General features: G+C 39.8%; 2 protein-coding genes and 5 non-coding genes across 7 annotated transcripts; all 7 read left to right on the forward strand.

The window, feature by feature from the left end:
* Positions 1 to 3212: 3212 nt before the first annotated feature.
* rps3 (ribosomal protein S3) lies at positions 3213 to 8973 on the forward strand. Its single transcript, XM_051398662.1, has 7 exons — positions 3213 to 3311; positions 4616 to 4746; positions 5630 to 5723; positions 6272 to 6366; positions 7244 to 7431; positions 8037 to 8240; positions 8898 to 8973. The coding sequence occupies exons 1-6, from the start codon at positions 3282 to 3284 to the stop codon at positions 8234 to 8236; spliced, it is 738 nt and encodes a 245-aa protein (XP_051254622.1). The 5' UTR covers positions 3213 to 3281; the 3' UTR covers positions 8237 to 8240; positions 8898 to 8973.
* Positions 4135 to 4284, forward strand: LOC127363270 (small nucleolar RNA SNORD15). The gene has a single exon (XR_007884761.1). It is a non-coding gene; the product is annotated as a small nucleolar RNA SNORD15 (small nucleolar RNA).
* On the forward strand, positions 5153 to 5301 carry LOC127363269 (small nucleolar RNA SNORD15). Its single transcript, XR_007884760.1, has one exon. It is a non-coding gene; the product is annotated as a small nucleolar RNA SNORD15 (small nucleolar RNA).
* On the forward strand, positions 5905 to 6054 carry LOC127363272 (small nucleolar RNA SNORD15). Its single transcript, XR_007884763.1, has one exon. It is a non-coding gene; the product is annotated as a small nucleolar RNA SNORD15 (small nucleolar RNA).
* Positions 6948 to 7095, forward strand: LOC127363271 (small nucleolar RNA SNORD15). The gene has a single exon (XR_007884762.1). It is a non-coding gene; the product is annotated as a small nucleolar RNA SNORD15 (small nucleolar RNA).
* Positions 8446 to 8595, forward strand: LOC127363273 (small nucleolar RNA SNORD15). Its single transcript, XR_007884764.1, has one exon. It is a non-coding gene; the product is annotated as a small nucleolar RNA SNORD15 (small nucleolar RNA).
* Positions 8974 to 10172: 1199 nt separating the features above from the next.
* Positions 10173 to 13992, forward strand: kctd14 (potassium channel tetramerization domain containing 14). The gene is made up of 4 exons (XM_051398717.1): positions 10173 to 10312; positions 12615 to 12839; positions 12942 to 13076; positions 13573 to 13992. Exons 1-4 carry the CDS (start codon positions 10259 to 10261, stop codon positions 13882 to 13884), a joined length of 726 nt encoding a protein of 241 aa, XP_051254677.1. The 5' UTR covers positions 10173 to 10258; the 3' UTR covers positions 13885 to 13992.
* The last annotated feature ends 727 nt before the right edge of the window (positions 13993 to 14719 follow it).

The following is a 14719-nucleotide window of genomic DNA, read 5'->3' on the forward strand; positions in this document are numbered from 1 at the left end:
TTTAATATTATTATTCGGTTTACTGAGACACAATAAATCAACGTTAAATGTGAATGCCGCCACCTACTGTACCGGAGTGTACAACGTCAGGTACTGTGTATGTATTGCTTTACCCAGCTAGTAGTGGAACTAATTATTAATACATTTCAGTAATAATTTTACTTTTGAAAAGAGTAAAGAGTCATAAATTATTATTTTTTGAGTAACCAAACACTGATATTAAACCTGTTTCATGTAAATATCCAAAGTTCCAGTGTGTAACATTAAGGAGGCTCTATTGGCAGAAATTGAATATAATACTCATACGTATGTTTCTATTTGTGGATAATCACCTTAAAATAATGTTTTTATCTACAGCGGGACCAGAACGGAGAAACCAAACAGTGTTTTACTTTTACATATGATGATTTTAAAGTAATAAGTTTATGCTGCATTTTATTGCTGTAGATGATTAATTGCTAACTCTGTTCTATACTTACTGTTGGGTATATTTTATTTCCAGAAAATGATTACACCAACAACAGACATGAACAAAAGAGAATTAAACTGCATATAAAAGTATAGCCATGTAAAACACAGTAAATGGATAAATAAAACGTATATATATATAGCTGTGTAAGAGAACAAGTGGCAATACTTTTACACAAATGCATACAAAAAAACAATTGGATGTACTACAGAGATGCTGTAGGTGCGGAGGAGGCTTTTCCAATTCATAACAATAAGCTTCTGTTCCAGCATGCGGGTGGTTTGAAACACAAATGGTCATGGATAGAAAAAATTCCTGTTCCTCTGGGCAGCTCCACAGCATGTGAACAAGAGTACCATTGTTTACATTGCAGCACCCTGCAGGCCTACTCTGTGCAGCTCTCCTCTCTCCTCCAGACCCATTGTACAGGAGAGAAAACTGGATGTGTTTTTACATCTGGGACTAATTTAGTGGTGAGAAAGTGTGCCGGAAACAGGGGGGGAAGAACCAGTGTACCATGTGTCTAAGACTAAATGCATTATAGTAATCATAAGGTTTGGACTTTTATATATGGTTTAATAATAGTTAGTTGGTCTCTGTAGTTTGCGTAGATTAAGTCTGGGTCGTTTATTGTTCCATAAGAATTTATTGCATGATCTGTTTAGGGATTCGATCTGGAGGGCTATCTACATTTAGGAGCACAAATCATTTAGATCACGTTGGCCTTCCCCCACAGAGAGAAAAAGCAGAGCCCAACGCTCAGTGTCGGCTCTGAACTTCACTAGCAGGGGTTCAAAGACGCACTTAATCAATTCAAACAAAGGTGGGGGTGTTGTGTGTGTGCGCTACATGCATAAACACAACTACACAGCAGGCTGATACTGAAACAAAAATATTGCAGAAAAGGCTAAACTTATTTAGATTTTTTTGTAATATATGTTTTTATATTAATTAATTTCATTAGAAAATATATTTGAGAGTCCTCTGTAAACCACTAGAGGGAGCTCATGTAACACCAGTGGTATGGGAACCAACATTGAAGAACCAATGATACACCAATCAGCCGTGACATTGACAGGTGAATTACAGGTGAATAACACTGATTATCAGGTTATCAGGGCTCCTGTCAGTGGGGGGGGGAATATATTAGGCAGCAAGTGAACCTGTTGTCCTCAAAGTTGATGTGTTAGAAGAGGAAAAAAGGACAGTGTGATGATCTGAGCGACTTTGACAAGAGCCACATTGTGATGGACGACTGGGTCAGAGCATCTCCAAACCTGCAGCTCTTGTGGGGTCAAAGAAATACTGTTGCTAACAGAAATATAAGAAATACAGTCACATGAAAGGAACCTGTACACTCAAATATCTGCAATCATCTTTATGTAAAACATTTTACACTGTAATATATATATATATATATATATATATATATATATAAATGAACTTCCTCTGACTATTAGACTGGCTGCTCTTGCATCCACACTTTCTGGTCATACTGATTTACTATTTTTAAAGCATTTGAGCTTGTTTATCTTTTCTTTAAACAAAATACACCTTCCGTTTGATTCACAGAAACTGAATTAAAGGCGATCTTTAAAAATATATTTATATATAATGGTGCAATAAAAACAATTGAGCTTTATAGTGAAAGATCAGCTTTATTGGGTATGACTGAAACTTCTATATTGGAGCAGGAAAATGTTGCACCCCCTCTTTAACTAAAACTACACACCTATCCTGTGTTCACAAACTCTCTCAAAGCCTCAACTGAACACATCGTTGCTTCATTCATAAAGTCACTCATTAGAAACGCTCCAACAACAAGATCTTCTCCCTGATAATTGAATATATTCACGCTGCTACCAGAGAGTGTGTTGTTTACTGTCGGTGGGTGTCACACTGTTCAGGTCCGATAATGGAAGTGAGGCAGCTTTAAGTTCCGTTCAAAGTATCGTTTATAAATCTTTTACTCGAAAATAAGAAGGTTAAATAAAAAACCACTGAGTTGTGTTATTTGTTTAACGTTTTCTTTTAGAGATTCCCTCTGGCTATGATGCTGTTTTGTCTGCATTAACTTCTTGTGTTGTGTGTTTGTTTTCATATACTGCCAACACTTTTAGTGATATTTTCATCCCCACAGCCATTTCTCCCAGTTCTCCCAGTTCTCCCATTGCACCAATACAAAGTCTCAAGGCTCTCTATCAATTTTATTTAAGTCAGATTTGTCTTTTGCTTATCAGCTCATTAATTACATTTTACTAGTTTTTCCAATATCTATTTTCCATGCACATGTTCACAACTACCATGTGCTCACTTACTAACTGCTGTATCCATAGAAACTAGACAAAAATAATCTAAATATGGTGTGAAGTAACATTTATATGAAACAATTTAATTTAAGATAATGTCATATGTCAATCAGACCATTGTGGCACATTAATAAAAGTGGTGTTTGGATCCATAAAATGTATTTACAAATGTTTTATGTCAAGATGTGTAATAGCACTGAATTCATCAAGCATCATATGACACATTTTAATATAATTAAAGTAAAAGAAACACAATAATTAACAATGAATTCAATGTTTGGTGGTCTTAAAGTTAATATATAGAATGAAGTTAATTCGTTTCTCAATAAAGTTTAAACAAAAATTAGGAAATTAGTTTTTAACATGTTTAAACTGTGTTTCTTAAAAAAAACTACAAGTCCCAGACACAGCCTGTACACGACGTCACCGGAAGTTAGACATTTTGGTATAAAACCACTTCCGCGTCCGTTGGCGGTCCTTTCCTGTCTACGGCCTATTGGAAGATGGCGGTGCAAATCTCCAAGAAGAGGAAGGTTAGCACTGTTTTATCCCCGTTTTACTCACACAGACAGAGGCTTTACATTAAAATGGCGTCGTGCTGACGAGGATACAACCGTTACCGGTTCGTCCCGGTGTTAATCGATCTCGTCCCCCTCCGATCCGGAGAGGATTGATCCAGATGCTGCCGGCGCTGCCTCCTCCTCATTTGGCGAGCTAACATGGCTCCGTCCTCCGCGGCCGGGCATGAGTTATAAACCGGGACCTACCGGCAGTGAGCCCCGCTCTCCTGTGATCCTCTCGGCCCGGTTGTGTGTAAATATAAACATTATAAACTTTAAACGGAGAGAAATATCTCTGCTCGTCTCCTCTAACGGATCATAATGTTAGCTTCTGCGTCTAATGACTGAATGCTGCCCTCAAAGCGACAATATCAGGAGGATTAATCGATAATTAATGCAATAATATCACTAACCTGTGATTAAAATATCTAAAGTGGAAGTTTAATGTTTATGTGTGAGAAATTCGGTTTAATACAGAATCTGTGGTTTTAGTGTTGAGGAAAAATTAAACCTGTAAAGTTTAAAACTGTAATTAGACTTTAAAGGACACGAGCAGTGTAAAGTTTAAAACTGTAATTAGACTTTAAAGGACACGAGCAGTGTAAAGTTTAAAACTGTAATTAGACTTTAAAGGACACCAGCAGTGTAAAGTTTAAGGTTTATAAAGTGGATTCAGCGTCTCCTCGTCTCATTTAACTGAACCAGTTTTATTTCATAGCAATGAAACAGTAAATATAATTATAGTTTAATGTTTCTGCTGATTTTTAATAGAGTTCAAGCATCCTTGTGTTTGTCCCTTCGGTGATGATACGATGACGAGTCGGAACAGGGACTCAGTCTGGTTCTGTGGTTGCTGGTTCAGGTCCACGTTCTGTGGTTCTGCTCCGGTTCCTCAGAGCCGCGAGTCCTTTTTGGTTGAAGACATCGAGGCATTTGTCTGAGAAGGGTTGAAGCAGCAGAGTATTGTATATTGTTTTACTCTCCAGATTGTACGTTTTCATGCACTTTCTGTCCAGCGACAACTATGTTTGTGATTATTAAATTCTTCCACTTATCTTAAATATTCTGTGTAAAATCTTTCATTAATTAAGCTGGAAATTACACAAAAAAGCTGCAAACAGGTCGTTGTTATTATTGTTCTCACAGGACAGCCGCACTACGAACATGATCTTATAGAGCGATGCGTTGCTGTAGATTAAAATACCGACAGTATATAAAGTATTTAAAATGTGTATCAGTAATAATAACATCAGTCTGACTCTGTTTTCTCTCCGTAGTTCGTCTCAGACGGTATCTTCAAGGCCGAGCTGAACGAGTTTCTGACTCGTGAGCTTGCTGAAGATGGCTACTCCGGTGTGGAGGTGCGTGTGACTCCAACCAGGACCGAGATCATCATCCTGGCCACAAGGTGAGTCTCAAGACTTTATTATGGTAAACATATATGGTTGGGATGCACAATTGATCACTAATAATTTATATATTCACCAGATATAGTGGGTTGTTTTTGTTTTGCATTGCCACAGGAGATATAAAGTAGTTGTAGGAATGATTCCTCGGCTTTATGCTGATGTAGTTTGTAAAATAGATCAGTTGTTACCACTGCGTCCAGTCCAGCATCAGTTGAAGCACGTCGGTTCAAATCGTGGCCCGGTTGAGTGCCTCCTCGTCTCGTTCATTTAACTGTAGGTAAACCAGTTGGATTTTTATAGCAATGAAATAGTAAATATAATTATAGTTTAATGTTTCTGCCGAGGTGATTTAATGGAGTTCTGAACAGAAACTGGCCTCAGCCGTAAGCATCCTTGTGTTTGTCCCTTCGGTGATGATACGATGACGAGTCGGAACAGGACTCAGTCTGGTTCTGTGGTTACTGGTTCAGGTCCACGTTCTGTGGTTCTGCTCCGGTTCCTCAGAGCCGTGAGTCCTTTTTGGTTGAAGACATCGAGGCATTTGTCTGAGAAGGATTGAAGCAACAGAGAGTGCATATTGTCTATTGTTACCTGATTAAAGTAATAAAGTGGAAATGAATGCAGACAACACGACTGATACAAGACAAAGTAAAACAAAGTGGTTATTTCAATCGTAGCTATTTTAAATTAACGTTAATTCTACTTAAACTTTAATAAAAAGTATTTTATGTGACTGTTTTCCTCCCACTTGACTACATTTAAACGGCGGTTCAAATCATGGCCCGCTCACAACATTCAGCACTATCATATAACAGCAGTGAACTTTTTCATTTGGTGCTTTTGACCTTTTTATTGACCCTAAATGTCTCAAACTGTCTTCAGGACCCAGAATGTTCTGGGAGAGAAGGGCCGTCGCATCAGAGAGCTGACCGCTGTGGTCCAGAAGAGATTCGGCTTCCCCGAGGGCAGTGTGGAGGTAAGGAAGGACACCAGGACTACATTAAGTGCTCACTGAAACCATGGTTTTGTGGTAATAACAGCATTAAATAGAGAAAAATAAATCCTTTTATTGATCACTACAGTATTTAATTGATCCAGAGGTTAAAGAGAATAAAATGAATGCAGCCGCAAAGGCTTCAGATTCTCGATTGTCCTCCCTTCAGTGATGATACGATGACGAGACAGAACAGGGCTCAGTCTGGTTCTGGGAATGACTGGTTCAGGTCCACGTTCTGTGGTTCTGCTCCAGTTCCCCAGATCAGGGAGTCCTTTTCATATGAAGACACAGAGGCATTTGTCTGAGAAGGGTTGAAGCATCAGGAGTGTATTTCCAAAAAAGAAAGGTTAACGCCTCCGGCAGTAGTAGTGAGATTTCCTGTTCACTGTTCTTTGTGAAGGTGGGATGCATGTGAACTCTAGCAAACAGCATCTTCATGTATCTGGATGTTATCAGACGTAATGATCACTTGTAGTTTTACTCTGGCAGGATGTTTGAACTGTCTCCTCTCTTTCTCTCTGTTGTAGTTGTATGCTGAGAAAGTTGCCACCCGTGGTCTGTGCGCCATCGCTCAGGCAGAGTCTCTGCGTTACAAGCTGCTGGGAGGCCTGGCTGTGCGTAGGTAAGCACTGCAGTACGACAACTGGTAGGATTTACAACTCTTCTACATCTCAAAGATCACACGTGTAGCTTTATGATACTAATACATCTCCACTTTAAAGTTGAACCCAGTCTCTTAATGGCTCAGATTTGATTCCTTCACATCATATCAGAAATGTTACTTTGCGTGTAGCCCCCAGTTGTATTATATTGTTTCATTGTATTCCAGTTTCACCTTTTTTGCCAGGCCAGAATTCATGATTTGTACCTGGAGCTGATTGATCCCTCAGTCCCCGTCTTATTCTAGTCCATGACTTTGTTCTTGTAGTTGTGTAGCTGTTCAATACTTCTGTATTCTAGGAAAGTGCCTGTAAGTCTTGGAATTAAAGGGAGCGTGTGTTGTCTTTTAAAGGGTTATGGAATAGATTTAGACTCTACGTACAGATTGTGACAATTAAAAGCAAAGAATATTGTACTAATACTTTATCAAACATGAAGAAAAAGGCACCAAAAGCAGCAAATGTGACATGTTTCTGCAGAGGAGATTTAATAGTTCACAACATAAACTGGCCTCAGCCGTAAGCAGAGTGTTTGTTTTTGTCCCTTCGGTGATGATACGATGACGAGTCGGAACGGGACTCAGTCTGGTTCTGTGGTTACTGGTTCAGGTCCACGTTCTGTGGTTCTGCTCCGGTTCCTCAGAGCCGTGAGTCCTTTTGGTTGAAGACATCGAGGCATTTGTCTGAGAAGGGTTGACGCAACAGAGGACACACATCAATCGTAGCTGTTTATTATTTTAAAGGACGTTCAGTTCTGCCAAAACTTAAATACAAACACTTTTAATCAAAATAAAAACAATGGTTGTATGTTGACACTAACCTGACTGACCTCTCTTTTAGGGCTTGCTATGGTGTCCTGAGGTTCATCATGGAGAGCGGCGCCAAGGGCTGCGAGGTTGTGGTGTCCGGCAAGCTGAGGGGTCAGAGGGCCAAGTCCATGAAGTTTGTGGACGGCCTGATGATCCACAGCGGAGACCCCGTCAACTACTACGTCGACACAGCAGTCCGCCACGTCCTGCTGAGGCAGGGTGAGTACAGCTCCACCGGGGACATGGTGACACATTAAGGAAATACAGGGTGTCTGCAGGATCTTAAAGTAGAACTGTACAATATGATAAAAACATCGTATTGAGATTATTTTGACGGATATTTATGTTTAATGTTGGGATCACAAAGTAAATTTTCACTGACAATGTGAAACAACAATGTTTTCTTAAATCTGGAGGTCAAGATTTGAATATAGGATATGAATTGTCTTTAAAATTGATAAATTAATGACGTTGCGTGTACTTTTTTTAACATAGTGGCATTTGTCTCCTTTTAAAGTTTTTTTGGGGGGCGGGATTTGTATTGATCGATCATGCTGCAACAACTACAAAACAAAACTGACAAGGAACCAATCATTTATTTTTAAAATGTGTCTTAAATATCATATAAAATTCATAATGGTCTTAAAATTGGACCCGTTGAAACCAGCAGGAACCCTAAAGTAACACTGGGTTTTCTACGTGTCAGAGGAAGCTCGTTGTCACTATGATGCACAGATGAAGTGTAGAATGGATCTCTGTACTTCAGCTTTTGTTTCTGTTGATCTGATTACTGGTTTATTGATGCGTTTGTTGGTCCTCTTCAGGTGTGCTGGGCATCAAGGTGAAGATCATGCTGCCCTGGGACCCCAGCGGTAAGATTGGCCCCAAGAAGCCCCTGCCCGACCACGTCAGCATTGTGGAGCCCAAGGAGGAGAACCTGCCCACCACACCCATTTCTGAGCAGAAGGGGGCCAAGCCAGAGGCGCCCGTCATGCCCCAGGGAACACCTGTACCCACCGCATAAGAGGGTAAGAGACGATGGGGGCACCAACACCAACAGGCTTTATCTGTGAAAGTCCTTCTCAAGCTTATGTTCTCAATTTAAGAGAGAGAGAGACACTGACTGACTGACTGACTGACTGCATTTTATTTTAATGTGTGAAATATATATTCATATCCATGAAATGACAATAAGCAGGAAACAAAGATCAGTTATAGTCTCAGTCTTCGTCCCTTCAGTGATGATACGATGACGAGTCGGAACGGGACTCAAACTGGTTCTGGGGGTCACTGGTGTAGATCCACGTTCTGTGGTTCTGCTCCAGTTCCCCAGAGCAGGAAGTCCTTTACGGTTGAAGACATCGAGGCATTTGTCTGAGAAGGGTTGAAGCAGCACATGAATGGTTACCTGATTTTAAAATAACTGAACGTAGAGAATCTGACTGTATTCGTGATGGTTGGTCAATAAAATGCCAACGAACTGACCAAAGCGACGTGGCTCTGGCTGCAATAGTAACTCACCTAAAGCTTCAAATTAATACTTTAATAAAGTTAAGTGTCAGTAAATTCACTAAATGTTTTATTTTATTAAACTCATAAAGTCATGAGGAAATTAATATTTGTACCATTTTACCATTAATTGGTTTTATTAAGAGTTTTTTATGTATTGCTTTTGTCTTTTACAGGTTTCAAGCGGTCCAACAGATGGAAGCGAGACCCACTGTTATTTGTGTACAAAAACAATAAAATCTGGAAAATACACTCAGCATCTTGTGATCACTTTGTTACAGAGTCTAGACAAGTTGGTTGCTAGACACACAAATGTTTAATAAAAGCTCATCTATCAATACTTTTTAATAGATACATGAATGAAAAAGCATCAACAGAGAAAGCTTTAAAGAAAGTGAAAGTGTCAGTTTTACCAAAACAAATCTGACAAGAAGATGTTTAATTGGCCTTTTGTGTCTGTTGGTTTTGTGTTATTGTTAAACCTCATATGTTCTGCCTGCTGTAAAGTTTGTTTCCTTTTTGTGTGCGGATGTTTTTCGGCCCTCTGGTCTGAATCATTTCCATCCATGTGCAGCGGTAACTGAAGAGTTAAGTTATCTGACGTGCTCTCGTGTTGCCTTCTATTCTTACATTTATTATACGTTTGGACAAACGTTTTGTTCTTTAAAGATTGTAGACTGGGTGGATATCTAATTTCCTTTTTACACTTGTCAAAAGTGACTCAGACTTCAACATAATCTGCACTGAAAGAGTGGAAGTCACCTGACAGGAGGAAGCAAGATGTCTCACTCTGCTGTGTTTCCTGCAAACCACTAGTGGAGAAACTACCGCATAGATAAAGTCATTATACTTTGTCATTTGTTTATGATGAAATTCATTGTTTTATGAACATATCTCCATAAATATAAGAGACTTTATTGAGCCCTAACTGGGGAAATTGTTACAGTAGCTCCAGATGTGTAAAACAGTAAATGAGAGAAAAAACGAAAATACGCATTAAATAACAAAATAGAGAAAATACAAGATATCAAGGAAGAAAAAAGAATTTGTTGTATATCATATATATGATATACAGATGTGATTTAAAGTTGAATTATAATGCACAGGTTACAGAAGGAGGTAGTGGCATATTGTGGAAATAAAAAATGGGACAAAAAATATACAGAAATTATTTACGAAATATCAGTAATTTAAGTGTAACCTTAATCTTACTCATTTTATTGACATTTTACTTTAATTCATACATTTCTAATTAAATTGGAAGAACAGTACAAACACATATAAATACAGTAAATACTTTACACTCACAGGGAAGGGAAAACCTAAAGAAACAAATATATACAAGATAAAACCAATGGAGTTATAAGTAGATAATATTGATGCATAAAAGGGCAGAAAGTCACAGATTTTACCTTCTGAGTGACTCATCCTCTCAGCACTGAAGATCCAGGTCCGGGTTAGGCCACGCCCCCTCACTCCTACCTGTCGAGCAAGGTAAAAACTCCCAGCTCCCACCTGGACAAACGCTGGAGTCAACATGAGTCTGCCGGACTACAAAACCTCTGAGAAACATTCTTCATCCGCAGTTCCAGTAAGAAAACCCTTTTAACATCAGTTTGATATCTAGTGGAGCAGCGAGGGCGGAACTCAACTTCCTACCTGGGAACAGGTGGATGCAGGCGCAGACAGAAGATAAGAAACTTTAATATCAGCCTGCTTTACGAGCTCAGTATTCACTGCAGATATACAGTGTGTATAAATATAAGTTTAAAGTCTGAAAGAGTTAGTTTGAGGCGGTTAAACAGCCGCCATCTTCTACAGGACACTGGAATAAAACTTAAAGGAAACTCGAGTTAATCAACCGAGACAGAAGTCTGTGTGCCGGAGGATTATTAACTCCTGCAGGGTATCTCAGAGGGAAATGTAGTTTTTAAACTCACTATAAAAAACTACATTAGTTCTCTCTGATTGGATCTAATGGAGTAAAATCCTAAAATGGAAACATGTAGTGAGTAAATGTACTTAGTTACTCTACACCATTACATTAACAAGTGATTTAACAGGTTAACCCAGTTAATATAAAGTGAGTACGAGAGAGAGAGAGAGAGAGAGAGAGAGAGAGACAGAGAGAGAGAGACAGAGAGAGAGACAGAGAGAGAGAGAGAGAGACAGAGAGAGAGACAGAGAGAGAGAGACAGAGAGACAGAGAGAGAGAGAGAGAGAGAGAGAGAGAGAGAGAGAGAGATTGTTCTGATTAAAATTCCTGTGGTGATATTTTGGTGTCACTGCAGCGTTTGTCCAGCAGAGGTCGCTGTGATTTATAATACTGTGACCAGCAGCACAAAATAAAGGCCTTTACACACTGGGGCTGAATAGATAATATACCTGTACACACCTGAGACCCCTGGGAGCTCACCTGGATGAGTCTGAGTCCTCACTGCAGCAGCACTGGCTCCATTCCAGTTTGTGGTCCTTTGCTCCAGGTCATCACCTCTCTCACGTACCTAAACCATACTGGAAGCAATGTGATGTATGATTAAATTAATGTGTGTAATATTCGCGTTCAATAAAATCTTATATTGACCTGTGAGATAAGTGATTAATTAACACAGCCCCAGTGTGTAAAGGCCTTTAGAGAGAAGAAGCAGTTCTCAGTGATGTAAATAATAATAATAGTAAAATGTATATAATAAAATAATAATAATTAAACATTTATTTAACTAATAAAGTTATTTAATTAAGAAAGCAGCCTTCTGAGAACCTCTGCAGACTCATATCGGTTCACAATCCACATAGAAAAGGTCTATTTTAACCATAAAAACTCACTTTATCAGTAATCTGTGAACTTTTGCCTTCTAAAATTGGTATTATCTCATATCCGCCGAGCTCTATTCATAACTTATTGCTTTACCAGAATCGGTGCAATCTTTATTTATTGTGGATTTCCAGTCCCATGTAAAAATGAGTTTCTACAGTTTGCCATGAATGATTGAGTCCTGTGCGCCTGCTGTCACTGCGGCTGTCACTGGGCGTTTCAGGACTAACAGACATCCCTGTTGTTCTGACAGACAGCTGAGGCATTTGGTCTTATCAACCTGAGCAAATCAATATGAAGGTGACTAACGCTGACGCCCTTCTGAGCACACAGTAACCGACGTGCTGCTGTGTTGTTTTTGCTGTGAATGAGTGCCAGTCCAGATGTTTTCACTGTCATTTAATTGAATCTGTCACTAATGTTGTCAGACACCAGCTGTCATGTTATGTGCCACCCCACCATTTATAGACCACGGCATGAAAATCTCACATAAATCAGATGACAACCAGACAAGTCTTACTAAGTGTTGCCAGCAGGTGGCACTATGATTATGACTATCAAACGTAAAGTTTGGGGCCAACTGGACGAGGTACAGTGAAGTTCCTCCTGTTTCAACAGTGAGATTTGTCACCACGCCCTTCAACTTTTAATTGTGAAAGTCTTTAGATTGCTCATGTCTATCCGATCAATTCTCTTGGAGGAAGACAATAAAATACAACGCACAGAAACCACAAGAACACTTTTTTGTACGTCCAGTCATGATACAGTTTAGGAGGCGTTGTCGAGAGTTTTGCCACACCCGTGTGCAAGAAGTATAAGATACGAACATTTTCATAACTTTTGAAGCATGTTGCAGCCTCCAAGAATGCAATTAATTTCAGTTCAGTTTCAAAATCTGAGCAGTTTCAATAGGGTCTCTGCATCATCCTCATTGGTACCACTTGTGTTTACCCTACTATTTCCTGTCGAAATGGCTGCTGTGAAAAAGGTCCCCAAAGCAGCAGTGCTCAAGCCCCGAACAGACGGGCAACCAAACAGTTTCATAAAGTTGAAATAAATAAACAATGTTTCCTCTCAGCACTCTCCAGTCGTGAGGTTAAATGTCGGGGGTCACCTGTTCAGCACCTTTCTGAGCACGCTCAGGAAACACCCCGACTCCAAGCTGGCTGAGCTGTTTAGCGGACAACCCAAACTACGCACAGACGCAGAGGGTCGACACTTCATCGACCGTGATGGTTCGCACTTCGGAGCCGTCCTCGACTTCCTGAGATCAGACTGGCTGCCTACAGAGAACATCCAGGAGGTTTGAGTCCTGTAATTTTATTCACACCACGAAGGAGAGTAAGTGAAGAGTGTTTGATAACTGTTTTTTTATCGCATTGTATTGTATAATGTGTGTGTGCAGGTTCACAGGGAGGCGGTGTACTACAACATCAAACCACTCATCAAACGTTTGGAGGAAACTCCTCAGTTATTTGGAGAGCTGGTGGGAAGGCAGCAGTTCCTCTCCAGAGTCCCACACTACAAAGAAAACATCGAGGTCAGCTGCACTCACTATTTCTACTCACTAATAACCAACTGTTAACAAACATTTCCAGAACACCGTAACCTGTGAATTCATGGCAGTCTTCAGCTCTCACGGTGTGTTTCTGCTCAATGGTTAAAGGTCCAGTGTGTAACATTTAGGATGCTCTATTGGCAGAAATGGAATATAATATTTGTAGGTTTGTTTTAATCTGAGTATAATCACCTGAAAATAAGAATCATTGTGTTTTCGTAACATGAGTTGAATCGCCGTGTTTCACCTTTGTGCTCGGAAGGGGAGGGTGAGGTGAAGGGGTTGTAATCTGCAACTACACCACTAGATGCCACTAAATCCTACACGCTGGTCTTTTCAGAGGCACTCAAAATAAAAATATAACTATAATACAGTTCAGCTGTCTCCACGATGGGATGCAACTCTTTACTTTTGACACATTTTTCCTTTCATCCACACGTAATCTGTTTATCTGTTGATGATGTCGCCTTTCTTTCAGGTGCTGATTCGTATCGCCAGGGCCGAGGCCATCGCCGCTCGCCACTCCACCATCATGATCTGCGTGCTGCGGACGGAGGAGGATTTGGGTTTCTATGACAACGCCATCAACAGCCTGGAGGCGGATAAGGAGTCGGTGGTGACGTTCGGACCATGGAAGGCCGCCCCGTCCGTTCAAGACCTGCTGGACTGTGTAAAGATGGACATCGAGACTCAGGGCTACAGGGTGAGCGTCCAGCAACACGTGATGGAGAAGAGCTTCCTGTCCAGGAGCTACGACTACTTTTACAAACTCGTATTCACCTGGTGGTGATCAGAGTGCTGCAGCAAACTGCAAACTGTACACACTGTTTCTGAAAACAAAAATATTTTAGCCGCTGACAGGCTCAGATTGTTATTCTAATAAATGGGAAAGATGTTACGTATTGTTACTGTTTTTATCAATGGAGTCTGGTGGCTTTGAACAAAGTGATATAACAGCTGTTTCTGGTTAAACAAAGATGATCTTAACATCGGAAAATAGGATCCAGGTTGAAAAATACCAAAGTTACCCTTTAAAAACACCAAGTTGCAGTTTTTCCTGAATTATTTTAGGTAATGAAAGGGGGTCTTGATTTTGAACACTACACATTTTAGACAGTAAAACATCTGTATATAATGAATTTCAATGATGACTGTGGTTTAGGATGAAGCATTACTTTATTATATCAAAGACTATTACCTTATAATTAATTTAGGTACTTAAAAATATGAATTTTGTTTCATACCCTGTGTAATGTCAGTAAAATTGTGCTGCTTCTAAATGTTAATAAACAACAACTACACAGTCGCAAACGTTTTTTTTTTTTTACTCTGAAAGTTTTGTTAGATTTAATGACGTCATACAGACCTTCACATACTGAACCTGCCTCTTGCAAATAAGTAAGGTTTGAAATACCTAACAGCATTAAAGATTGTACCAGGGGATCTCCACTGCATCATGCACACAACACTGGGCAACTCATGACCCAGATTAACAACCAGAAATGTCATAAAACACAAAAGCTGAACAAACATGTCAGCAGAAAGCGGAGCAGTGTTCACCACAGAGCAGGGCAAGGTCTCCAACAACCACTGTACCGTCATGTGGGACCACTTCCTGTGTGATC

Source organism: Dicentrarchus labrax, unplaced genomic scaffold (assembly GCF_905237075.1).
Source record: "Dicentrarchus labrax unplaced genomic scaffold, dlabrax2021, whole genome shotgun sequence".
Classification (NCBI taxonomy): Eukaryota; Metazoa; Chordata; class Actinopteri; family Moronidae; genus Dicentrarchus; species Dicentrarchus labrax.

Coding starts and splice junctions, on each gene's coding strand:
- kctd14 (XM_051398717.1), top strand. CDS start 10,259: ATGAGTCTGCCGGACTACAAAACCTCTGAGAAACATTCTTCATCCGCA. Junction 10,313..12,614: donor ATTCTTCATCCGCAGTTCCA/GTAAGAAAACCC, acceptor GTTTCCTCTCAG/CACTCTCCAGTCGTGAGGTT. Junction 13,077..13,572: donor ACTACAAAGAAAACATCGAG/GTCAGCTGCACT, acceptor CCTTTCTTTCAG/GTGCTGATTCGTATCGCCAG.
- rps3 (XM_051398662.1), top strand. CDS start 3,282: ATGGCGGTGCAAATCTCCAAGAAGAGGAAG. Junction 4,747..5,629: donor ATCATCATCCTGGCCACAAG/GTGAGTCTCAAG, acceptor AACTGTCTTCAG/GACCCAGAATGTTCTGGGAG. Junction 7,432..8,036: donor CCACGTCCTGCTGAGGCAGG/GTGAGTACAGCT, acceptor GGTCCTCTTCAG/GTGTGCTGGGCATCAAGGTG.